Genomic DNA, 27,702 nt, shown 5'->3' with positions numbered 1-27,702 from the left:
GACCCTTGACACCCCGGCTGTGATCTGATTTGACCTCCAGCATTGTTCAGCTATCAATTGAAGCCAGACAATTGCATCCTGAAGCTCCTCTTATCTCGATGTCAAACTTGGTATTTTTCAGTTTAGCTCTGGCCGTAGTATAACCAAATGTTGTGATTCACAATAAACTACAATCCCCGTCCACCGATAAATATGTATCCACTCTATCAAGTCCTTTCCATTCCAGTATTTAGGACTCGTTTAACTGCATCAGGTGACTTTTAGGCGTGCGTGTTGTTGAAACATCAGTATTTTGCGGTGACTGACCCAAACCTGCCCAGAACATTTGGCCAACATTAAAACAAACATTGTTGTAAGGGGGAGGATTACACATACCCACCTACAGTACAAAACTAATAGAGAATCTGAATTCTGAAGGGAAATTCATACACATCAATATTATTTCTATTTCTGGGCCGTCCCCTGACCGAGGCCTTTTCCTCCCTGAGCCCACAGTCATTATATTAGGGCCCTTATTAAGGAGACATACTATGCTTTGACACACTTATTTGCCCTGTGTTACAGTGGATATTTCCCCCTTATCCCACTGAAATTCCACGTTGGAGAAGGAAGACTTGCAAATGTTTATAAGATGAACAAGCACACTTTTTGAGATATTCGGAGCACAAGTGGTCCTTTAAATCAGGCCCAACTTCCAACATTTCCTTTGCTGATTTGTGTTTTAAATTTGACTGGATTGGAGGTTTCCATATGCTGGCCCAGCTGTTGCTCCCAGTGATGTCGTGAACTTTGCTTCCCTGCCAACTTTGGTGCGTGTGCGTGCGCGCGTGTGCGTTTGTGTCTCTGCCATGTTGTTTTTACGTCTACAGAACCAAGGTTATTATTTTTTTGAATTTTTTAATACTTTTTTATTTTTATTTCGTTTTGACTTTTTGTTTTCAAATTCAGTTTATTTTTAATTAGTTTTTAAAGTGGGTTTGCTAGTTTAGTTTTTATTTTTTGAAAATGCTTAGTTTTAGTTCAGTTTTTATTAGTTTTAGTGTTAGTTTTAGTCTTTTTTGTAATATGGGCTATTTGTCAGGGGCAAGATTCAAAAAGGTCAGTAAAAGTATTGTGTAATAATAACTCAACAAAAACTATGTTGTTTAGGGCAAAGTGTTATGATATGTATGTTTGGAGCAAGGCACAGATTCACAGATGTTAGCACTCAAAACCTGTGATAACCATGAATCATCATACATTTATATGTCTAGCACTAGTTTTGTTAAGACCTTTGCCAAGAGCATAAATAGATAGAACTCAAAATGCAGATGAAGTTTTTAGCCATCTGATCGCTATTTAGTAGATTTGCTTTAATGTTTTGAAAAAAGTATCTGAAAGGGATAGTTAAAATAATTCCTTCGTTAATAATGTTACACAGAACTTTATTATATTAAATATGTTTCACGCCTTCACAAAATATACACATTTAACACCCTAGAGGCCTACCAAATTCACACCCCATGGAAATTCCTTTAACGTTAATGTTACCTCTTACAAAATCCGCACGCCATACCAAAAATCTTCTAAACAGAATTCACCCTCTATACAAATACCACAGCTGTACAATTTTCACACCCTATTCTAATAGCCTTCTGCCTACTCATCTGGATTGAAGCAGCAAACATTCAGTGTAAAAGTAAAAATGACATAACATTATTTAATATTTGAATCACAGCTTATAGTGTTTTGACATCCACAACCCAAGTGCATTTTACCTCAAACTTGCGACTAGTTAACTTTCTATTGAAGGCGCAATCGCTTCTCGGGTAGACATTAACACACTGACAAAATTATATTCAGAATTAAAAATATTTTTATACCACTTTTTAATGTGTGATTGTGTACAGGTGTTCACGAGATACCAACCTTTCGCAAACTTGCTTCAACGTCGAACACTCGTTCTCATGGAGACGCGGTGTGTGTGTGTGTGTGTGTGTGCACGCGTGTGCGTGCGCGTGTGCGTGAGTTAGTGAGTGACAGAGAGACGGAGGGAGAGCAAGGAAAGGAAACACAGCTGAGCGAATACTCTGCGTGTTTTAAATAGCGTTAAAAAAGGAAAGACATTGACAAAGACGAAACTAAGAACATTTACTCTATAATTTTATTTGATTTTAGTTAGTTTTGTCAACCACACATTACAGTTTTAGTTAGTTATGGTTTTTTGTAATGCCTTGTTTTTATTTCTATTTCAGTTAACGACTGTTTTTTCCCACCTAGTTTTCGTTTTTTCGTTCGTTTTCGTTAACGATTATAACCTTGTACAGAACACGCTAACACACTGAATATATCCTTGTCATTGGAACTGGGGAGAGGCTAAACATATTGTTACATAAAGGTCTGGTTAATTCTCTCCCCACTGTGTTGCCATGTCGACCTGACACAGGAATGAGAGAAGGATGGACGACTAGACTGTAGAAGCCTGGACACTTGATATACTGGGTTTCCAAAGAGCTTTGATAGTCAGCATTTGGAATGGAGAGAGGGCATGAGAGATGGAGACACTGTGGGATAGAGAGAAAGAGACACGAAGAGAGACGGGGCCATGAGAAGAGAGAAACTGAGTGAAACAGAAAGATCAATAGTGAGGAAACTGACAGACAGGGCAACAGAGGAAGATACTGAGATCAACCAAATTTGTGCAACTTGTACAAATTGTTATTATGGATAGCTTTTACAGTATTTAGAAAACATCAGAAAATGTATAATCACATCATGTTGTTGTGACAGGTGGACTAGTGATTAGAACCTCTGACCAGTAACGGAAAGGTTAGTGACCAAATTGGTGATTATTTTCCTGAACAATGCAGATATCCTGAATTTCTCCCCAGCTGTGGCTGTCAAGTAGAACTTGTTCTCTTGTCAGCTTACTTTGTAAAATAAGGATTAAAACCTTTTAATTTAGGAAGGAATATTCACAGAGAATTTCTATCATCCTGACAAGGAGCTACTTTACATGGACATATCCACATTTTGAGAGAGATGGAGAGACCGAGAGCGAGTAGTGTTTCTTTGAAGGTTGTAAGGATAGCTTATGTGCTCAAGATCGAATTTCACTTCCCGCTCTGTTTCGGGTGACATCAACAGTTTCGGTCACCAACCTTGACAGAGTGTAGAGGCCCTGCTCTGTAGGTTTCATTTCCTAATTGCTGGTACACCAGAGTTTTGGCTAGTAGTCTAAATACAATTCTAAATAGGAGAAAGCATGGCCTATGCATTGTTCCTAGTGGTAGTTAATTCTACCTACAGTGTGTCACGTAAGCACACGGAAAGCCTTCAGTGGCCACCAGTATGAAAGACATTCTCCATTGTGCTTTCTCTTTGCAGTTTTTACCCAAACAAGTACGCCCTTTACAGTGGTCATATAGTCAAGTGAAAGGATGTCACTTTGTCTCCTGATCTTTGCACTGACGTTTCTTGTTTCTTCCTCGTCTTCTCCTTTCAGAGGGAACGGTTCTCTGTGTACGGAGAGTACTGCAGTAACCACGAGAAGGCCCTGCGGCTGCTGATGGAGCTCAACAAGATCCCTGAGATCAGGACCTTCCTTCTGGTGAGGATTCAGCCGCTGACACATTCTTTACCCATGACATTTTGTGTTTTTTCCCTTTCAATTGCTTTTGGTTTCTTCTCCTTCTGTTCTGTATTTTTTTTTCATTCTATCCATTAAAATCCTCCACCTCTCCTTTCTTCTGTTCTTTCCTCCTTTCATCATAATCTCCCTGGTGCTCTTCCTCTGCTTCACATCTTTTCTATTGTCCTTCTCTTCCTTCCTCTTTCACCTCTGGCCCCTGAATCAATCTTCACCCTAACCTCATCTTCATCAATGTAACCTCTTTTTACATGTTTATGCTTTTTTGAAAAGGAACAGGAATTGTACTGAGGTCGCTTGATTACTCTGGCCTTCTCAAAATGTAACCAACAAGGCCATTTTGTCACTACAAGTACAGCTGTTTCCTTGTTTTTAAACACACTTTGACACCCTTTCTTGCCCCTCAACAATGAACACAGGAACTGCCTTTGACTGGGCTTCCAGAAATGATGTAACGTTAGGTGCAAGCTGATTAGCTACTGTGCATTGGAAGAGCTGAGCAGGTTGACATTTTCTACCCGTCTGCTAGTGGAAAATCACACTGGACGAAATCTAAACTTTAAATTCCTCAACGTTTGAATTTTTACATTGTCATGAATTGATGTCAATTAGAGACTGTTCACGTTCGAATTAAGTAGAATTGTTAGTATCAGTCAAGTCTGAGCTCCTGTAAACTGTAACTGGAGGCTTTTTGAGTAACCACGTTTGGGTGTAGGTTTTGCATTCATATTGAGTCCCACTGTATCACACACGCATTGTTGACTTCTAATACACTTGTGACACTAGTTATTCGACAGACCTGTTGGTTCTACTATTGGATTAGTCTATTTCTTCATATGTTTATACCAGTTAATCCAAATGATTTACAGGGCTGATCCTGTAGCGTCAAAATCCCCAACCATCTTCTTTAAATGGATGCTTCTCTAATAGAAATCATTAAAAATGTTGTATTCCACAATAGTGCATGCTTATGATCTACCATTTAGCTCTGCACAAAGCCTTGTGTGTCTAATGGGGCTGATGGCTCAATACTTTAGTATTTCATTAGGATTCCCATTACAACCTGCCTCGGCAGCAGGTCCAAACAGAAATGCCAAAGTACAGGCCATGAAAATATAAATTTTACAACAAAATGAAATACACAGTAGTAGTCCATAATTCCTAACTGTCAGTTTATAACTGTCTGTCAGTTCACGGTTCCTTTTTATCTGTTGTTAAAATCAGATTATATTATCATCTAGAATAACCTTGGGTGGATGAGTCAAATATTGTCATAGCTGTATTCAGAGCAGCCCATCTCCCAGCTTCCCTTCTGTACTTGGGGACTGTAAAGAGACTTCTAGTTCAATGGCTTAGGTGGTTCTGCTGTGTGTTTGAAATATGTACCAACTGACAAAAAATACAGACTGGAACCCTCGACACATCCACACCTGGCAGGAAGACCAACAGCGATGCAGTCAGTTCTGTGCCAGGACAGTCTGACATGTACTGAATGTAATTGACATTTGCCCCACATGTGCATCCAAGTGCTGTATATGCTGTTTTATCTGGACCGACTGTAATTGATGTCCTTATAAAAAACAATCAGAGTCAAGCCTCACCACTGATGGTCCTTTTCCCGTCTTCAATAAAACCCAGCATTTCAGTTTCCTCTACTTGTTCAGTTATCACATTTGCCAAAAGTTCTAGAAGAGTATTAGGGTTGACTATGTGAATGGTCCCAGATATGATGGTTTTAGTTTCAGATTTCTTTTGGATTTGCTTATTGTTATTCGCCCATTTTAGCTAGTTTTTACGAATTTCAGTAATTTCCTTGTTGAGTAAGATGCATGATGTTGAGTCTTCAGTGTACATCAATAAAAAAGGCTCAATTCAAGGTAAGTGGAGGGCCGTTGTTAAAAAGAAAAGAATGAGGGCCAATTTGACTACCCTGTGGTGTGCCACATTCTACTGGGTTTGCATTTGAGAAGCTTCAATTTAAGAAGGTGCTCTTTGTTCTATTAGTGTACTGACCGCCCGTCTGTAGTGGGCTCTGACCGCCCATCTGTAGTGGACTCTGACCGCCCGTCTGTAGTGGACTCTGACCGCCCGTCTGTAGTGGACTCTGACCGCCCGTCTGTAGTGGACTGACCAACCATCTGTAGTGGGCTCTGACCGCCTGTCTGTAGTGGGCTCTGACCGCCCGTCTGTAGTGGGCTCTGACCGCCCGTCTGTAGTGGGCTCTGACCGCCCGTCTGTAGTGGACTCTGACCACCCGTCTGTAGTGGACTGACCAACCATATGTAGTGGACTCTGACCGCCCGTCTGTAGTGGACTGACCAACCATATGTAGTGGACTCTGACCACCCGTCTGTAGTGGGCTCTGACCGCCGTCTGTAGTGGACTCTGACCACCTGTCTGTAGTGGACTCTGACCACCTGTCTGTAGTGGACTGAGCATCTGACTTTAGTTTATCATTCCAGTAGGTCCAGCAAATAATAATTAACAATATTAGTTAAGAGATTCACTCTCTTTAATGAACGACTCAGATCTGAGTCAGTAAATATAGTTTCATTTCCTATCATTAGAACATAAGCTTGATAACATGACTTTAAGTGTTTCTGTCTGTCAGAGCTATGTTAAAGGAAGTGTGTTTCTGTCTGTCCGAGCTGATTGAATAGAATATTTGAATATGTGTATTTCTTTTGAAGATAAGAAGAGATGCATTTTGTTTCTCATCTGTCTTTAACAGTGAGTTGTGCATGTACTTGGTTAACATTTGTTCTCAGATTGGAATTAAGAACAGGATGAGTTGTTTTGTTCTTTACCAGATTTAGCCTTTCATCGTTTTTCTTTTTAGCATCCCAACCATATTTCTAGTACAGTGTCAAAATGTGCCATGCTCAGTTGAACGTTCTGTGAAAAATGTGTCTCTGAAATGCATTGCTTTTTAGAATCTAGGGTGGCACCCACAAGTTTATTTTTAAATCACCCATCCTAAGACTGACTGTAATTCTTTCATTAAAGTTGAACTCCAGTCACATGATCACCGTATTCAAATTGCCAAGCTCCCCTAAAGACAAACTGTTTTGAAAAGTGATCTCATCTTGTTTAGAAAGAACCTCACACTGTCAGACATTTCACCGATCCCAGTTAAAACTTTGTTTTAATAGACTAGAATCGGATGTCATTCTTTTAAACCAATGATTTGTTTACAAGGTGGGACTTTTTCACCTGACGCCTCAGATGGATGATGATGTGACTGGAGTTTACCTTTAAAGAATTAGACAGAACTGTAAGCACAATGAAGTCCACTGGGTCGGACAAACTGCCTCCTGGTTTACTGCTGCAACTTTAATGCTGGTTCAGTGGTCTATACTGTTAATCTAACTTTAATCTCCAGTTATTCCTGAGACATTTTAGGATCACTGGCATGCAGTTACGCTCTTTTCTGACTGAATCTTATTTTGAATATTAATCAGGATTTAGACCAGGGTATTCATCGATCAGGGTTTAGACCAGGGTATTCATCGATCAGGGTTTAGACCAGGGTCTTTCATCGATCAGGGTTTAGACCAGGGTATTCATCGATCAGGGTTTAGACCAGGGAACTCTACTACTAACAAAAAATGTAAACATAATATTCTTAAGTTCTCTGCTCTATGAAAGCAAATTCATCAAATGTAGCTAATTAGTAATGCTGAGTGATATAGTAATGCATGTGTGTATATATAAAAAAATATATATACACAATAATATATATACAGTGGGGAGAACAAGTATTTGATACACTGACGATTTTGCAGGTTTTCCTACTTACAAAGCATATAGAGGTCTGTAATTTTTATCATAGGTACACTTCAACTGTGAGAGACGGAATCTAAAACAAAAATCCAGAATATCACACTGTATGATTTTGAAATAAATAATTTGCATTTTATTGCATGACATAAGTATTTGATCACCTACCAACCAATAAGAATTCTTGCTCTCACAGACCTGTTAATTTTTCTTTAAGAAGCCCTCCGGTTCTCCACTGTATTCCTGTATTCACAACACCTGTTTGAACTTGTTACCTGTATAAAAGACACCTGTCCACACACCCAATCAAACATACTCCAACCGCTCCACAATGGCAAAGACCAGAGAGCTGTGTAAGGACATCAGGGATAAAATACTAAACCTGCATAAGGCTGGGATGGGGTACAGGACAATAGGCAAGCAGCTTGGTGAGAAGGCAACAACTGTTGGCGACAATTATAAGAAAATGGAAGAAGTTCAAGATGACGGTCAATCTCCCTCGGTCTGGGGCTCCATGCAAGATCTCACCTCGGGGGCATCATTGATCATGAGGAAGGTGAGGGATCAGCCCAGAACTACATGGCAGGACCTGGTCAATTACCTGAAGAGAGCTGGGACCACAGTCTCAAAGAAAACCATTAGTACCACACTATGCCGTCATGGCTTAAAATCCTGCAGCGCACGCAAGGTCCCCCTGCTCAAGCCAGCGCATGTCCAGGCCCGTCTGAAGTTTGCCAATGACCGTCTGGATGATCCAGAGGAGTAATGAGAGAAGGTCATGTGGTCTAATGAGACAGAAATAGAGCTTTTTGGTCTAAACTCCACTTTGGAGGAAGAAGAAAGATGAGTACAACCCCAAGAGAACCATCCCAACCGTGGAACGTGGAGGTGGAAACATCATTCTTTGGGGATGCTTTTATGTAAAGGGGACAGGACAACTACACCGTATTGATTCCGTCACTCACAGTTGAAGAGTACCTGTGATAAAAAATGATAGACTTCTACATGCTTTGTAAGTGGGAAGACCTGCAAAATCAGCAGTGTATCAAATACTTGTTCTCCCCACTGTATATATTATGCGTTATAATCATTTTTATGACATTTGTGATACAGCCCTGTGTGAGCAGCTATTGGCTTCTTTGTCCATTTGACTTAGTACTTTGCTGTATTTGACTATACTATGTTTATTTTACAGGCTAACTGAATATGTCCGCCGTCTCAGCATGAACATTAAAACAAAACCATAGAAATGCTGAGAGAGAATTGAAGTGAAACTGCTGAAAGGAGGTCATAGAAAAGAACACAGAGGGAGTTTGGCTGAAGGCATGCAGATGGAAATAATGGAGAGAGGGTGGGAGAGAGAGGGAGGGAGTGAGCGAGAGAGAGCGAGAGGGCTGTAACGGCATCTTTGCTACCAACAGGGCATCTCGGCTACTTCAATATTTATAGGGCCTCTTTGCACTCGGACACTGTCCAATGGGCCATTACAGCTTTATATGAAAAATATCACATATGACCAAAAATTATTCCTTGTAAAATACATTCAACCATACCAAAATAACAATAGGTAACATTTTGGGAGGATTAAATCTAGCAACTCCACACTAATTTATGTATGTTGGAACCAGATCAGACACTTCTACTGTGAAATTCTTTAGTTATTGATCCTGAAAATTAACCCACAAAGCATTTACCCTCTATTCATCCTAATGGAAGCACCCCTGACCCCTGTGTAAAATATCTAGTTTTTGCTGCATTGTCTACTTTGTGCATTTAGGGACATTTATGGTGTGGGTTAAGAGAGGTCTCCTAGAGGCCCTATTGGGTTGTAAAGGTATGATTTTCTGAGACCATTAAAATTATGTTGTCTACATTTACACTTCTCATGCTATGTCATAGCATGTTCTACATTATCTATCAATATACAGCTGGAAAAATAGAGTTAAGATATTGTTTTAGATCATTTTGTGAAATAGAGTTAGGATTAGAGTTGAGAGGTCTCAAAGAGATGTAAACGGATGATTATCGGACAACAAAACAAAACTTTACATTGTATATAATAGCAAATTCTGCACTAAACATCACAACTAATTTAGAGAAAACACAGTTTAGACAGTTTTAATACATTTTGTAAAACAAAGATGTCTCCAAGATGCACTATTTCCCTAAATGTAGTTATTTTCACTATTTTTCATAATATAACAAATATCTACAGTTGTTTGTAATGAATATGGATTGTATGCATTCATTTACTAAAATTAGTTAATCAATTCTCACAACAGATGAAGTGTTATAATAAAATTATCTGTATTTTTGGTCCATCTGATAGGGCCTCTGGTCTATCTACAACTTATAGTTTGAAATTATCGTAAATCCCAAAATAAATGACAACATTGTAAGACTGCATGCAACTAACAGGAGAGTTCTAAGGAACATGCTGGCAACGTTAGAAATGTCTGACAGCATCAGGTCATGAAAATATTTTATCCACCTTTGCAAATTGTCTTCATTCATCAGATACAATCATGCAATCTACCGAAATTATTTCCCTGTTTGAGACAAAATCTAATTACTATGGAGAGAATGAGAGAGAACAATCGTATTACTAGCTACCTAGTTATGATCCCTCAAAGACTGAAACAATAATTCTCTCTTTTTTTTAGGTATTGCTATAAGATAGGGCTTCTAGGCTACCTGCCTCCAGTGTTTTCGTAATTAAATGTAACATTTTACAGATTATATCAAAAATGACTCTTTGTAGCATTGAAAATGGAAGAGGACTGTGATAGCCATGTGTTAATGTATTAACAAATATATACAATTGAAATATTCATTCAAGAAGAGAGAGATGGTAACCCAGAGGCTGAGAGAGAGAGAGAGAGAGAGAGAGAGAGAGAGAGAGAGAGAGAGAGAGATGCATCAAGATTGCCAAGTCAACTGGAATCTGTTAAATACCAGAATTCTGCAGTCATTTTTGAGGACAGGTTTTGCTCCCCCCAATTGTAAGCTTCAACCTAAAATGCTATGAACATGACACTCCCTTTTAATGTCAGAGGGCTTCATGAACTTGACATTGGAGGTATGGAATTTAAATGAAACGTGTGCACTATTCTGACCAATGTAGTGCATTTAGTTTAGCATTTTCATGCAGCATGTCTAGTTTGGCCTTTGATCTAGTTAAAACTGCCTGCCCGCGGGGACTTGACAGACACATAGCTAGAAAAAAACAGTACAGAGATGAGAACCCACTAGCTGTTCGCCCATGTCCTGTTCATCTGAAAGGGTTGCACCACCTAAGTGATTTTCTTTTTCAAGCTTGATTTTAGTTCCTGGCTGCAACCTGACCTCAATGCAACTGTGAATAATTACTGTTGGGTTTTGGTTGATAAATGACAGATGGTCTGCGTCTGTGTTTCAGCACTGTATGCTGTTGGGAGGGAAAAAGAGCACAGACGTTCCCCTGGAGGGCTACCTGTTATCGCCTATTCAGAGAATCTGCAAGTACCCTCTCCTGCTCAAAGTAAGGCCCCATTGCATGACTGACAAACACACACACACACACACACACATACATACACAGACGACGGTGTATAATCTCACCATCACAGACTTTTTGATTATGCATACGATAATGGCGCTCCCCAACCAACACAGCATTACTGTCCTCCAAAACATGGACAACTGGTAATGTCTGTGTACATACTGTAGTACTGTCAGAGCCTTGGTGGCTAGTTGGTTTTCAACGGGTTAATGACCGTTACCAAAACATGTCTGAGGAGGACAGTTGCTCTGGGAACGGGTTCACGTGTTAGACCACAATGAGATATACCGAGCAGCACTCCTACAATGAGCTGCTTCGTGGCTCTGGGCTTGGCGGCTGACCGCACTCCACCTCTCGTTGCCCACACTAGGAGCTGTTGAAGCGGACGCCCAAGAAGCACGCGGACTACCCTGCTGTGGAGGAGGCCCTGCAGGCCATGAAGGCAGTGTGCTCCAACATCAACGAGACCAAGAGGCAGATGGAGAAACTGGAGGCTCTGGAACAGCTGCAGTCACATATCGAGGGCTGGGAGGTGACCGCGTCTATTCTATTCTAGACCACGGGCTCAGATGCAGTCTGTAGGTCATCATTGGGGAGGGAGGGAGGGAGGGGGAGATGGGAGAGGGGAGGACGGGTAGGACGAAGGGACGAGTGGTACTAGTTGGAATGGCTGGGAGGTCTGGGAGAGAGGAGGAGGAGGCGGTGGTGGTGGCTGAAACAGTTACCCAAAGGAGAGATGGAGGGTGAGATGTGGGGAGATGTTTCTTTATGAACAGGGAGGAGAATTAGATCTAGAGGGATAAAAAGAAAGGGAGGCAACAGGATAGTTCTTTTACATAGAACTGGTTAGAGTGATAGGAAATGAATGAAAATGGGAGGCTCAGAGTCTTGAGTTTTGTCAATGGTTTTCCCCACCTTTTTTTTTCTCCCCTTCTCTGACATCCGATCGCACCCACACCTTTCAGCGATTTATTTCCTTAACCCTAAAACCTATGCTTAACCCTAACCACAAACTCTAATCCTAACCACTAACCCTAATTCAAACCCAAACCCTCAGCTGCACCTTTTTAACCTATCCCTTAAGCCAAAAACACACTCTGTCAAATTAGCATTTTGCATTTCAGTAAAATGTGAAAACACACACAGCCACCAAACCCTGAACAAGACTTCATTTAAGTAGTGAATAGCTCATCCAGATTTCCCAATCACCGACCTGACAAGCCGTGGACAGGGCTTGGGAGTGGGGGTGTAGTGCCCACAGCACACCTTCCACAACAGAGCCCTTGTCCCCCGAGTCTCCTCAGAACCCCTGGGCCCCCAAGAGGACAATCCGTCCGCTCAGGAGCCGAGGGAAGGCCAACGGGCACCCTGCCCATTCGGCAGAGCCTGAAGAGGCGAGGCCTAGTCTCATGGCGGGCCCTTCTATGAAAAACAGTGGGCCTCACAATGCAACATACACACACACAAACACACAAGTGCTGCCAAGTTTGGCATCCGTTTCCATTTCTCAGATGAAATATGCCACCATTTAATCCCTCGATTGTCCTCTATTTTTATAGCTTGTTATAGACAATGTATTGGTCTGTTATTGCGTTTACATACTTTTGGCATTTGAGAGTTAGGAAACACACTGGTTAATACATTTAACAAAAAAAAAAGTTACTACATTTATTTTGCATGGAAAGCATCAAACATGTGTAAAGTTGCTGAAAATGTGCTTATTTTCAAGGTTTCATTGTAACAATACCATAATTTCAATTTAATTTCAAGGATAATTATACATACTGCTTAGGTTTACTGTATAACAGAATAGGCTACTGCACTTTAATTTTATTTGTTCATATTCAAAAGCCTACCTTATGATACCGGAATATAATCAAAATTCCATTGTGTCAGTTAATGGAAAACCACATTTCCCCTTAAAGTTCAGATAACTTGATACATACAGTCTCTCCGCCTCACAAATCTTACTTCCTATCTAACACACATCCTCTGTCATACACACACAGCAATCTCTCGCTTATACTCTCTCTCACACACACACACATGCATACGCACTCGCACACCTACCAGGCTCCTGGTCTAAACACCACTTCCTCCCTCCTTGTCTATTGCTCCAAAGGCACCAAACATAATTTAGGAAACACCTGAAAAAGATTGAAGTTCAGTTGTCATCCAGCTATAAATTACATTGATTAAACATCCAGATATCTGTAAAGCCTACTGTGCTATATCGGACTGAATTATCTTGTTATCCAGCTTTGTCTAATAACTGAAGACTAGTTTTTGATCAAATAATAACATGTTTATTATTTAGTTTATTCCATTAACCTACTACGTGTGGGAGAAAGTAGGTCTGTTTAATAGGGGATTGTGAGACACTGTTTTCAGTGAAACTGTGCTCAGTTTTCCACTCTGGCACTTAGGTGACAGCGAGGACTATGTCTCTGGCCTATGCTCTCGGTTCTATCAAGTGGAGTGAAAATATGTATCTACTCTCAGTCTGCAGATGGCTTGTTTCTTTTGAATATTGCCCAAGCAAATCAAACCTGGTCTGAGGATGAAGTTAAGGGATGTGTGGCTGGCTGATCCCGCTGTATTCATGCCAAGTGGATGATGTCTTGTATTATTCTGTAGTCAATCAACGATTGTGGATGATGACGTCTGGCTCCAGAGACTACTCTGGCATCTCTCCCTGAACATCTTTTTTGAAATATATATTCCCTTATATTGAGGCATTCCGTGTCCAGTCTATCATTTTCTCTTTATTAAAAACGGCAAATATCATGGATAAGTGAAACTCGTACGTACCGTGGGCCGGCTTAAATCATCTTGCGAACCGAATCTGGCCCCTGGGCCGTAGTTCAACCCCTCTTTGCTCTGGAGGTCAGAACTTGGAATTTAAGGAGTATTGGGATATAGAGACTCCAGCTACTGTCTGTGTAACAGTCCATCCTCATGAAAGGCCCTATGCCCCCTCCGTACATGTCTTCCTCTTTAGCCCATTAGCCCTGTATTCCCCCCGCTCCTCCGCTCTCCAGTGTAATGATCTCCTCACTCCTAATGGGGAGTGTGAGTGCAGAATCAACAGCCCAGACCCATTAATGTTGCTCTCTTCTCCCACTGTACCTCCAGCCCCCACTGCCTTCTAGCAGGTAAACACGGAATTGGATCGATTGCCGAAACATAATCCATCTGCTAGGCTGGCTGGAATGCACCTGAAGGGTGCGGATTATCCAGTTTTATGGGGGGAGCTGCTCGGTCAGATGAATCAATTATGGATGGTTGTGAGGGTCAGGTTTTGGGTGGTTACAGTGGCTTGTTGTCCATGGCGTAGATGTTTAGGAAAATGTTACTGGGGGGGGTGTTATCTACTTGAGATTTGATTGAATCTCTGCATATCTTTAGGATTGTCATTCTGAAACGGTCCTCAGTTCCCTATATGATACACTACCTCTGATCAGAGACTGTAAGGGAGGTCTCTAAAAAGTAGTTTAGAATATTGGGAACAGAGGGATATTTTGGACATTATTTAAACAATCAAACTTACAGGTAGAATCACATGGGTCAGCCTTCCTGAATCCATTGGGCTAGTGTAAAGCTCCAAAAATATTCCCGTAAATGTACTTAATCTAATGTCTAACAGTGAAGTTGTGGCTAGATGTCGTGATAAGGTTAATTGGCTGTAACAGTGGGGCGTAAGTGGGACCATTATGAATCCTATTTGATGCCAGCTAGCTTCAATTGCCACACGACTTATCAAAGAGACTGCAAAATGTACAGAAAAATACAGTGAAATATGAAACCGCCCAATCTCTCAGTGAAGACCTCGGAGAAGAATGTGACACACAGTGTTATTCACATGCAGGTTTGAAACAACTTTTGGGAGACATCTTTATCACTCTTAGCTTCTTGGTTCCATTGGATATTGACAGGATGTTTACACCGATTGGATTTTAAAGGAGTGTGTGTATGCATGCTACTGCATTTTACTACATGTGCATGTTGGAAAATCTGCTTTGTTATCGCATGGCTACAGAGAGAACAAAGTTCCTTGTCAAGACCCTGTCATAACAGGGACATTCAACCTGTCATTGCACATTGTAGCAGTCTGTGACAAGCCCCAACACTGCCACAACATTACTTATCAGAGAAACATCGGCAAGTACTTTAAATACTTCACATGCAAGAAGGATGTGTAGATTGCAGGAGGGAAATAAACAGGCTTTGGTTCTAAGTCTGACCAGATGTTCCTTTGGACCTCTGATCTGGCTCTATTTTAAATGTGTTCCTTTTTCCCCCCTCAGTTTAGACTAGTTTCCCATTAACATTCGCTCATAAACGTCCACTAAAATATCTAGTTTACTTCAGTTCGGGGGGACCAGTTGGCAATCTGTTCAACCACTGTGAGCTGAAGACCAGTGCACAGCTGACTCTTGTCTGGTGTTACGTGTTATTTTCAAAGGTCAGGGGAGGACTTGCTCATATTGTATACACTATTGTTCTCTTGCATAACAGTCATAGTAAGGGTGTTGGCTGTTGTTCATTCCATCCTATTAGGACAATGAAATGGAAACAACGGAATCCAAATGTCATCCAAAGTGTACATCCACACAGCTGCATTTTGTTTTGAGCACTCCGAAGGTAAACATGCTGTGTGAGGGGTGAAAGATTAAAAAATGGTTTGCCAAGACATTGTCGTACACACACGGGCGCAGGCACACACACAACACCTAGTTGAGGACAGGCACTGGTGATTTATTGGGTTCCTCTCTTGACTGTCTGACCGCAGGGCACCAATCTGACTGACATCTGCACCGAACTGCTGCTCCACGGTAACCTCCTAAAGATCTCCGCCGGCAACATCCAGGAGAGAGTATTCTTCTTGTTTGACAACCTCCTGGTCTACTGCAAGAGGAAGTCCAGGTGAGAACTGCAGGAGGAAAGAAGGATGGAGGTTGGTGGGACTGACTGAAATATGGAGAAGGCGCAAGAGGGGGCATGGAGGGAGAAGAGGAAGGCAAGGTTTTATGAAAAGTGGTGGGAAGAAGCACAACAGGCTTTTCAGTCAGTAACGAGAAGTCACCTTGCAGAAAGAAGCCAGACGATGAAATATGGAGTGAATTGCCAAATCCTGTTTGTCTTGTGTATACCAGCCTCATTATGTATGCAAACGAAACAAATCCACCTAAAGGAAGAGTGTGTGCATTTATGTGTAGGTGCTTAAGCAGTGTGAAAAACATTCCCAAAGCTGGCAGCACATTGCATTTTCCTGAGCACGGAAAATTAATTTAGACTATTTGTGTTCAATTTGTTAGGGTTTCTGGGAAGAAGTCCACCAAGAGGTCCAAATCCATAAACGGTCCCCTGTACGTGTTCAGAGGAAGAATCAACACCGAGGTGATGGAGGTGGAAAATGTTGAGGATGGAACAGGTTGGTGCCAGACCCACCACGCTTCAGTTTATATAGGAACATTCATCCATCCATCCATGTAGCCTTCATTCATTCAGTCATTTGACTATTAGTCCATATGTCATCCCTTTATCCACATTTCTATGAATCCATTCATTAAACCATTAGCTCATCTGTAATTCCTCAATCCACATTTCATTTATTTTCATTAATTTTAATAATCCATCCATCGATGTTCATTAATCCATATGTCTGTTTGTCCATTGACCACATTTATCCTCCATTACATGGTCTTTATTTTCTTTCAATTTCTTTGGCATTAATTTGCTATGGGCCTGGCAGAAAATGAAACGCACAAAGACATCAGTGCGTTCTGTCCTATAGTTTGACAAAGGCATCATATAGGCTTCATACAAACTGATAGTATTTATTTCATATGAATTCTTGCCCCTCTAAAAACAAGTTCATGTTAGGGTGGGTGATTCAAATCTGGTGGATGTTTACAGTTTGGGTGTGGACATAAAAGGATTGCATAGGTTTTTCACACTTCACTAACGGTAGGTAGGGCTGTTATATGAGTGCTTTCTCGTGGTGATAAGCTCTTACATTGATTCAGACAGGATACACAACCTGCATTAACATCTGAAAATGAATGCTGTCGCTGCAAGAGCAGGCACATACCAACTCACCACACTGTTGTGATCCTTTTTCTTCTGTGGTTTATTTTGAACTCGACAACTGTTTTTTTTCAAGACCTGGGTTCAAATACTATTTCAAATGTTTCAAAGTCTTTGTTTTTGTTTGATTGATCGTATCTGGCGCAGTACAAACCATGACATGGTCCCCAAATGGTCAAACGCACATATCTTGCCCTCCAGACAAGCTCAAGCAAACGTTCAAATCGTTTGAGTGCTGTTTGAACCCAGACATCGTTGTTTTCTCTGAGGGTTTGTCATTTTAGGTCTAAGCAATAGGAACTGGTAGGTACAAACCCGCTGTTTTCTGTATCTCCCTGGTTTCCGTTCACCGCCTAGGCTCACTTATTCACGTTCTCTCAGTGTACGTTTCTCAGAAAAGGCCATATGACCTAAAAGTAAGGCTAAGGTCATGTGCCATCATTACTCTGCCAGATAAGCTTGTATGGGTCTAAGGATGTTAAGATTGTGGCATTGCAGAAGCCCAACGAATCACGCTGATAACAGCTGCACTTTCAACAGCGTTCACTTTACAGTTCAGGGTAATTAGTGTGGAGTAAAATGGACACTGAGTGAAGAAGTTTTAATGAGATTTGACGTGAGCGCATAAATCACCCCGTCACAGCCCTTTTAATGAATTCAATAACATCACCATCCTTCCACATCCACTACTGTTTGACACATGCACAAGTAAACACCATTAGTCTTCCTGTGCTCCTCCCCCTCCTTAAGTCCTGGGGTTTCACATGTATTTATATGACCTTTTAACATTGCACTAATGTACCTCCATTAAACCAGCTCATTAATTATGCATTACAGTCACCTGGAGCCAAATTGCTAGTAAAATTAGAATGTTATTGACGTTTTTGTCATTTAGCAGATGCTTTTCCCCCAAGTGACTTACGGGAGCAATTACGTTTGAGTGCCTTGCTCAAGGGCGCAATGACCGATTGCTTGCAGACGTTGGATTTCAACAAGCAACCTTGTGAATTAACTCTCCGTCCATCTGACCATCCTTAATTGGACTAGAGAGAGTTTTTCCAAGTCGTGGAACGGTCACTTGTGAATATGCAGTCATGTAGTGGGTAGTGTACAATGGACCTTAATTACTGTGTGCTTCCACTCCAGCTGACTACCACAGCAACAATTACACGGTGACCAATGGCTGGAAGATCCACAACACTGCCAAAAACAAGTGGTTTGTCTGCATGGCCAAGAATGCAGAGGACAAGCAGAAGTGGCTCGACGCCATCTTGAGGGAACGTGAGCAGAGAGAAAGTGAGTCTAAAAAGCAAGAGGCATGTCCTCGACTTTGTCCCCCTTGAGTGTGTGAGTGTATGTGAAGCTGATGTGTTTTAAGGTACGTGTGGTGCTGGTCTTACTGACCTCACAGATGGATGCATTATCTCAACAACGCTAGAGGTGGTTAACTGTACAGAAGTGTACAAGGATGCATTCAGACTAATCAGGGCTGCCCTGGTGTCCTTACGTGATGTGGATTATGGTATCTCTTACTTCCCCTAATGTCCATGGTTGCCGTTTGTTTCACCTGTAAACCACAGTGATTTAATGACTTTGGACTGTGGTAACAAAAGCTATGTAGAAAATAACTGTCTGCAGTTCAGCATTCGGAGAAAAGAGTTGTCCGTTACAAAAAACTTTGCAAGACCCATGTTTGCCAACCACCCAGAGAAGGAGAGAGAGTACCCTATCGAACACTTCATTCACAATGTGTAGACGCTCTATCCACAGACTGTTTGATCAGCAGGAGTCTGAAATGGAGCAGCCGTGGGGGGGGGTGGAGGGGGTGTTATGACACCCTTCCCATCACATGCTGTCAGTCTGGGAAACCTTTTTTTTATCTCTCTGTTTTGTCTGGACATCTGTACTCTGTTGTGGCAATGACATGAGGCTGGCAACACATTTCATGATGCCATTTCTTGTTCTGGGTGTTCTACGCTGATTGACAACATTCGGTATGAGTTTACCACTTGGGAACAGGTTTGCCTGAATATGTCATTTATAGTGTTCAAAACGAGTTACACCCAATACTGTGGAATACGCTGTTTAATAAAATGGCACTGAAATACCACTTCCTCATTTTAAAATGTGCTATTTATCGAGGAATATGAGTTGCTTGTTCAACATGTCATTGTAAACTGAGAAGCACTGGACTTACCCTCAATTCTTTTGCCAAAATCCATCTTTCGACTTCAAAGGTGTCTTTATTTGTGGGGTACGGACACCTGTTCCTCATTGGCCACCTGTCTTGGTGTGCAGCAGGGCATGACAATAAATCTTGAAAGCTTTTACTGACTGGCTGTCGTCTAGCGAGATGTGATAGCGCTGAAGTGAGAAATCATAACAGTTTCCCCCAAGCTCTACGCGAATGGAACGGATGGAACTTGAACAGTTCCAGAGGTTGTTAAACTTACCAGCACACGTGTGTTGTAGATATTTACAACAACCGAGGCTTTAATATTTCAGATGCAACCAATCAGCCTTCCGCTCTGACTTGCGCAAGCAATCCCAACAGAAGTCATTGTGTCGGCACCCGATCCTGTGGCTCAAGGGAAGTGGGGCTTTGCAGAGTACCAAGGGCCTTGTTGGGTATCGGGTTACTGCAGGCAGAAACTGAGCTTAGGCCAACAGATGTCAGATCAGTCGCCATGCGGCCAACTCTGTTGCCCCCCTCCAACTCCCACCTCATCTCAAACCCCAACCGTCCCAAACCTTGAACCCCTGCCTAGTTCACATCTGGAAGGTTTAAACGTGGCCACTTGAACACGTCCTTGTTGGTTCCTGTGCTCCGGTTTGAGTCCTGTTTTCCCTAGCACACTTTAGATGGCACCAATTCTCCCAAGACAAACACATTATTATCACTCTGTCTGCTGGTGGGGCTCGTCTCATCAGAATTGTCCTGAAGACTGAGTGAAAACGAGTGGGCTAGCATGTTAGCCTGTGTCTGCGTGAGTGGGAGGAGAGGCCTCTGGACAGGCTGCGACAGCTGGGCCCGCAGGCCTTTGCCGGGGGGGGCCTTCCACCAGGACCAGACCTGAGTCTGTTTAATGACACTCTTTGTATGAGTCCACAACTCCAGCTGCTGTCAGGTGTTATCCAACACCACTTCTGTCAGGCTTGCCCAGTTCCGGCACCCCGCAAATTGAATTGGAGTTGTCAGACTTCCATGGTTAAACAGGACAGAGAGGCTGACAGTGGAATTTGGTCAGTCGGAGAGCCTGATTATGGAGCTCCAAAGCGCAGAGCCCCACAGTTCACTTTAGCAGCTCAGAGACCCCCATGGTGGAGTGTAGCCGGTCATAGAGCCTCACAGTGGGGCTCCAGTGTTCAGAGAGCTCCAGGGTGAAGCTAAGCCGCTCAATGAACCCCACAATGGAGTTTAGAACAGAGAGAGGTTTATGGTTTAGATGCTCTGTGCGCATGCTGTACATTCACAGGGCTCAACATCAACAGACTGAAGCTTTGAATTGTCTGCATATTTGTCATAATTCAGAGTATTTCTCCCTCTGAATTTGCACCTTAGTAAACACAATGGCGGCTCAACATTAATGACATAAGAACTTAAGTGGCGTCACAGTACATTAGCAGGTGAGCGTTAACACAGTACATTGTTCTCAACCAGGACATCTGGCTTCCCTTCTGAAGGAGCGAGCTTCCATGCTCCACTCCTCTGTCAAGAAACCCCAACGAGGCCCTCCAGGCAGGGCCATTGTGTCTCCTCACAGCCCCGTGACAGCCTGAGACGTGTAGACGTCTACGGGCCGGCTGGAGGAAATGGTAGTGTCCCTCAGGGCTCTGTGTTTGGTTTTCATTTGTTTTTTCTGGCACTGTGAGACAATAGCTGCAGCCCCCCCACCTCCACGTTAAGCCAGACTGCCAGACAGGGGAATCAGCCTGTGGTCTCATAGGCAGTGAAAGGAATGATCTGCAGTCTCTCTCTCTCTCTCTCTACCTCTCTCTCTCTCTCTCTCTCTACTCACCCACTCCCTCGACACCGAGTTTTATCTTTACCCCGAGATTCTCTTCTTCCTGATCCAGAACAGGATACATTCATAAGTCATATTCATATGTAAATTATCTTTTGGGTTTGAAATATTTAAATAACTATTCATAACAGCTTACCTTTTGATAACAAGTGTCAGGAGAATACTATGCAAAGTCTTTGGATGTCTGAACCCTTCAGTGTTTCTCTGTTGGTTGCAGGTCTGAAGCTTGGGATGGAGCGGGACGCCTACGTTATGATCGCCCAGAAGGGTGAGAAGCTCTATCACAATATGATGACCAAGAGCCGCCACCTGATCAAGGACAGGCGCCGGAAACTGAGCATTGTGCCCAAGTGCTTCATGGGAAAGTGAGTTCTTCCTCATTGTCAAATGCTTTTTCCGGTAGATAGATGACAGCAATAGGTGCTCAGTTTATGTGATGACATTTGAATTGTCAACATTCTACTGTTAAATTACTTTTAAGACAACTTTGGGGAACAAACTCATACCAAATCATTGGCTGTAAAAATTGTAATCGCAAAACGTTTCACAATTGCATTCAAATCCCAACATGCATCCACTGTAGGTGGATTACAACGGGGATGCCATGTTGGAAAGAGCTCTGTCCGTTCTGTCCATATCACTTTCACAAGCTCATCCTCACTAATTACTGCTGCATTAGATTACCGGCCATTGTAAAGCACTGGAGGTAATCAATGGTCAGGAGCGTCCAGGTGGAATGCCTAATCTGCCCCTATCGTGGTCCTCTCCTGACCTGCCCTAGTCATTATGATACGTCCTTAACTTGGAACGGGTTTATATGTTTCCCTTCCAGACCGTATCGTTGAGCAGACGCTTCCTGAGACGGCTGGCCTTTCCTTTTTCCACATGCCCAGGCGCCCATGGACACACACAAACTTGGCGTTCACAATGTACACACACACACCATACTGTGCACACCTCTGCCTTACACAATCAGCTGAACAATCCCAGAGTGGATGAGTGATGACTGGGTGCGGCCCAGTGATGTGTTCCACCCTGTGCTGGGGGCCAAGCACTTGTTGTCTGACTGGTTCCGGGGGGGGGGGGGTTGGGGGGGATTCTGAGCAGAATTTTGTAAATAATTTTATAGTAATGTTATTTCTGGTAGTAAACATATGTTCATGTATGTTTGATGCCTGTATTTGAATAACCTCTAGTTTTGTTAACTATTATTTGATCGCAGACAAGGTGTAATGTAAAACAGCTTTCCTTTGCGGTGTCCTGATAAAAGAATGACCACGTACCCAGTGTGCCATCATTCACCTCGTTATTTCCTTGTTTCCTTTTCTGAATGCAGCTTTTATGTGGTCTTCATTCATGTTCTTACACAAAAAGCACCTCCTATTGCAGCCGAATAGCACGTGCATTTGCTTGATGTACAATCGATGGCTCCTATGTCCTGTCAGTATCTTGTTTTAGAGGGAACAAGAAGCCCTCTCACTCCCTCCTGCTTCTATTGAGCTCAACCTCTCTGTGTTTTGATTGGATTATCAATAAGCATAGCTCACACCCAGAGGGGTCATTGCTCACTGTGCGTTTATTGGATTTAATGAATCAGGTACAGAGTGCTGTTTTGATAGAGCCTCATCAACAGCTTATTTGGGTGGTTGGATGTACTTTGTCTTTCTTTAACATTAGGAGTTCCACATCACCACAGACTTATGGGTTTGTACAGTTAGATTTGTCTCGTTCTTCCAACTGTGTCAACTGTTAGTCTGTATGATTAGCATGGGTTGAGCTCGAGCTGTGTCTGAACATCTGAAGACAAACCATTCAGATTTAAAAAGGTATCCTGTGTTTTAAAGGTATCCATGGGAAGTGGGGATGTTGACAAACATGGGTGTGTGTCTCTACGGTGTACAATGTAATCTCCCATACATACTTTCTCTCTCTCTCTCACAAACTCCGTACAGTTGTCACTTACTGATTGGACTTGAATTTCCCATGGAAAACGGTCAGACAGGGCTGCTTTGTCTCGCTCTAGTGACTCCTTCTGGCAGATGGAATGCCTGCAAGCTCAACTGTGGTTGTTGAATAGGGAAAATGCTCTCTTCTTGGTTTTGCTTCCAATTTGGGTGAGCAGTGTGTTATAGATCAGAACAGCTTGGCCAGGTGTGCCACAGAAGATTTGTCTCGTTCTTTGTCTTACTTGAACTAGCTGATCGTTTCTGTGGTGAAGCTAACCATAATCGAATGTTGGAGGTGAGGAAACATTTGGTGAAATTGGGATGCCGTTTTGTATAAATACCATTGTTTATGTGTTCTGTTTTTTCTATGTTGTGCTCTAGTAAATGCAACCCAGGTTGGAGCTGTTTTGTGAATGCTGTATGTGCCAATAGATCTGGCTCCACATCGTTAATTCATTTTACAGATTGGTTATTTGCAGTCTAGAAACGGAGTACTGCAATATGAAATCTACATAAAAGCAAGCTAAGATTATGTTGCCCCAAGGGGCTGATTCCTCTCTAGCAGGTACTGATGCGTTCATACATACACGCGTGCATTCTTACACACACACACACACACACACACACATGCGCGCACACACTGTTCTATGTTCTCATCATTAGCAGTGATACACTCCTCACTGTGACTGCTCCTGTGGCACAATAAACCAGCGCTCTTATGTAACGATCCTGCCAGTCAGATACACTCTAGTCAAGTCCTCTGCCAATGTCAATTAGCAGCATGTCACTTCGGAATAACTTAACAGGCACGCACGCATGCGAACACACACACACACACACATGAGAAGTGTACTAAAGGGATTCTGCCCCCCCCCCCCACGTCACAGGCTTAAAAGAGCAGCATCGCCAGTCAGGAGGTAGAGTGACTATTTAATTATGTTAAAATATGCCCAAAGTCATTCGGACAGTCTAGCAAAGGTAGTAGCAGATGGTTGAAGGTGTCCGCGTAGCATGGACATTCTACAGAAACCACACGTTTGCTTTGCGCTCGCACTGATGCACAAACACGCCCACATTTAGGCATGAACGCACAGGCAGGAATAATATTTATTCTGCTTTTGCAGCAGACTGTTTCACTGAACGCACGAACGCACATCCAGTACATGTCGGCGTTAACATGAGCTGAAATCCCACAGACACGTTCAGAATGAACACGCACGCCGGGGCAACTCATTTAGGCAGAACAGCTAGCACCTGACCGCGCTGACCCATGTCAACAGACACAGGCGGCACACCAGGAATCACACATTTACCCTGCTTCTGCAGCGACGCTCACTCACACTCTTACACACTCGGACACATGCCCGCATTAACCTTTTCACCATTCCCTGGTGAGTTCATTTCAGTCGGCAGTGTGGAAGATTTGCGGGAAGAGGTCAGTTAAGTGTTCTCCTTTCTTAAGAGCGGGCTAACACTCGGTGTCAGAAGAGGGAGAATACACTGTCATCAGAGAGAAGGCTGGAAGTTACGGTAAACCGTATGAACGGTGACGCCGCAAGACCTGATTTAGCACTTCTTTTGAGGGGGAGGGCGAACGAAGGAGAACGAGAGCGGGATAAAGGAGAGCAGGCAACGGTGTGGTGGTGGGGAGGAGTGGAGGTGTCTGCCTGCCTGTGTCTGTGACCAAGTTGTTTTAAATGTCAGCGTGTGCGCCTGCATGCATCGAAGAACCGGAGTTGCCCCCTCAAAGGGAACCGTGCATTTCGACTGCATCTATCGGCCGTGACCATGTCTGCCTCCACACTACTGTACCTTATATCATCCACTGTACTGCACTGCACTACACTGCACTGTACGCCGCGTCCCCACTGGCTGAGGGCATGAAGTCCCTCATGTAATGTCAGAACTGTGTGGCTTACGGTTCGATTACTGCCAAGGCCATGCAGTCTTGTTAGATGATAAATGATCTTCTGTGTTCTACTAAAAGGTCTGTGTTCTTCTCCTCAGTGAGTTTGTGTCGTGGCTGATAGAGAGCGGAGAGATCAGCAAGCCAGATGAGGGGGTCAACCTGGGTCAAGCTCTGCTGGAGAACGGCATCATCCACCACGGTCAGAGAAAAGTCATCCTGGTTTTTTCCTAATCTTACCTTTTTCAGTGTGCCTCTTTATTTGCCTTTCCTGGGTGCAGTTGGCATTCGATTTTGTGTCACTTAGTCACGATACCTTTCATTCATGTTATTCACACTACTACTTTTATTAGTTTTTTTCCTTTGAGTTCAAAGCACACACGCTAAAAGCATGGAATGGAACTGATAGAATCACTTGGGGCATTCCTGCATCTAAGGCAATAACGGACCTGCCTTGAGACCGAGAGAAACCTGCATATTTCGGACAGTGCCTATGTTAACCCGTGGATACGATGGCAGGGGCCACTGGCGGTGGTTTCTTTGGCCTCCGGGGGACAGGCTTGTCAGCCATTAGACACTAATGTCACATTGAGCCAATGGGGGATGGTGTCTGAGATTCAGCCTGTCGTCTCAGCGTTTAAAACGATACTCTCCCCAGGGGTTTTTCCCTTTAGACTGAATAGGTCTCCCCTTGCTCTGACTAAGTTGACGTTCTATAAGCGTTTCCCTGCTGTGTACCATAAGAGGTACAGTGAGGATCGCTTGCTGTCCTGTTCAGCACTGGCGAGCGCGTGTGTGTGTGTGTGTGTGTGCTACAGGACTAATATAACCATCCTGTGACTTTTCATGTGTTATAGTAATGAGTGTTTAACTGTCATGCCAATCCGTTGTTGACATCTGTATCTCTCCGGCTGTCTCTCTGTTGCTTGACATTTCAGTGTCAGACAAGCACCAGTTCAAGAACGAGCAGGTGTTGTATCGTTTCCGCTACGATGATGGCACCTATAAGGCCAGGAGCGAGATGGAGGACATCGTGTCGAAGGTAGTGTGGCAATCTATAGGCTACTTGAAGTTTGGTGGTGCCTTCCAAGTCCGTTTATACTCAAAGTGATCTGAAATTCCGATTCCACATTCTCTTAAACTATTTGGAACCCTGATTAGTTATATTTACCCTTTACCCTTATTAGTATGCAGTCAAGTCCAAAATGATTGGCCCCTTGATATAAATGAGCAAAAAAGAAAAAGAAAAATGTAATAAAAAATAATGGATCATTAATTGTATTAATTTGTATTGATAAGACATTTTAAATATTTTGTATTACACAAAAATAATCTCAAAATGATCACTAATAAACACCTTTCAGTACCTCACCTTGCAAAGATAACAGCTCTGAGTCTTCTTTTTTCTTATGCATGTGGCCAAATAACTTGTTTGCGATCATATCTGACCGTACCACTGGTTCCAATCCTAGTGCTGTTTACCAAATACCTGCAATTTAAATATGTTAAATGATATGGAAATGAAGGTATTTGGCTACACACCAGTGGCGGGTTTAGGGTTATGTATTCATTTACTGTCCAAAATTGTAGGTCCCAATCACAGATTAGGGCCTTTATTAGTCAACATCTGTCTAGTGTCTAACTGACTATACTGCAGCAGTGCTTATGGTTTTGTATTGTCAGGGTGACCTCTAACTTCCTCTCAATTAACATTTTCATGTAAAAACATGAAATAAGTAGAAGTTACAATTTGCTCCTGAGCCTGAGGGTTGCCGGTTACAGGCGGAGTAACTCAGACCTTGTTGTGTTTCTTCTTCCTGTAGGGTGTAAGGCTTTACTGTCGTCTGCACAGCCTGTACACGCCTGTTGTCAAGTGAGTTTCCCTCCTCACCTCCTGAGCCTCTTCTATGCCCATTCTCCTCGTTTCATCCATCCTTCTCTTCCCCTCTTTCCTTCCACTTCTCTGCATCTTCACTCTTCCTCCTCCCCGTCTTCACCCCACTGTTTCAACTCCTCATCTCCCTCCTCCTTTCACTCCCTGGGTCCAGGTGCATGCTAATGCACGCTGGATTCACATTCAGGTCACACCTCTGTCTAAAAATGACTGAACAAATGTGAGCTCCTGCTGCTGACGTGATGTCATTCACACCTTTTCCTCCCTGCGTTGAATCTGGCAACCATCCCTGCCTCGTTTAGTTCTGCTCCTGTGGGTTCATGTGTTAGCATTCAACTTGGAGTTCCTAGTTTGTGGTTTTGTGGACAGTTCTGACAGAGAAGCTGGCAAATGCAAGCAAACCTAAATGTTTGCTTTACTGGGTCACACACACACACACTCATTTACTCACCAGTTCCACCTCCCTTGCAAAACACAGCACTGTTTCACTATTTTGCCCCACAGGTCACGTTCAGCAGTAGCAGTAAGACTGAATGGATGACAAATCAAGACGCAATCACACATTGCCACAGCCTCTCTTTTTTTCTTGAGAGCGATCTGTAATCTCAAACATGAAAGACCTCTGCTTGACATCCCTTTGTGCTTCTTTACTCTAACAACATTTATCTGGAAGATATTTTCATTTAAATAACAAGATAATTAGATACTTTTCTGTTCACATTTGTAACGTGAATGTATTGCGCTGATAAAGCATGGCGACGGGCGAAAAAACACTTGCGTGCAGCTCCTTGCCCTGTAATAATATTGAACAAGACCTTCGCTTGTTCATTGTCTAGTTTATTTACATAAACTGAAGTTTGAGTTCAGTTTCTGGTCATTGTTTTCATGCTGA

At 42.7% G+C, this 27,702-nt stretch overlaps 1 protein-coding gene across 5 annotated transcripts in view; it reads left to right on the top strand.

Moving 5' to 3' along the window:
• The window catches only part of prex1 (phosphatidylinositol-3,4,5-trisphosphate-dependent Rac exchange factor 1), a 93,389-nt gene that overhangs the window by 33,989 nt on the left and 31,698 nt on the right, over nucleotides 1–27,702 (top strand). For all 5 annotated transcript variants that reach the window (XM_034295833.1, XM_034295834.1, XM_034295831.1 and 2 more), the window contains 10 exons: nucleotides 3,485–3,589; nucleotides 10,827–10,928; nucleotides 11,320–11,481; nucleotides 15,742–15,875; nucleotides 16,268–16,383; nucleotides 18,186–18,335; nucleotides 21,282–21,429; nucleotides 25,018–25,118; nucleotides 25,855–25,958; nucleotides 26,740–26,789. In XM_034295833.1, the coding sequence (XP_034151724.1) occupies nucleotides 3,485–3,589; nucleotides 10,827–10,928; nucleotides 11,320–11,481; nucleotides 15,742–15,875; nucleotides 16,268–16,383; nucleotides 18,186–18,335; nucleotides 21,282–21,429; nucleotides 25,018–25,118; nucleotides 25,855–25,958; nucleotides 26,740–26,789 (1,172 nt within the window). The remainder of the gene's footprint in view (nucleotides 1–3,484; nucleotides 3,590–10,826; nucleotides 10,929–11,319; nucleotides 11,482–15,741; nucleotides 15,876–16,267; nucleotides 16,384–18,185; nucleotides 18,336–21,281; nucleotides 21,430–25,017; nucleotides 25,119–25,854; nucleotides 25,959–26,739; nucleotides 26,790–27,702) is intronic.

The sequence above is a fragment of the Esox lucius genome, chromosome 12 (genome assembly GCF_011004845.1).
Source record: "Esox lucius isolate fEsoLuc1 chromosome 12, fEsoLuc1.pri, whole genome shotgun sequence".
NCBI lineage: Eukaryota > Metazoa > Chordata > Actinopteri > Esociformes > Esocidae > Esox > Esox lucius.
Note: the sequence above shows the minus strand (reverse complement) of the source record. Positions and strands in the feature narration are given on the sequence as shown.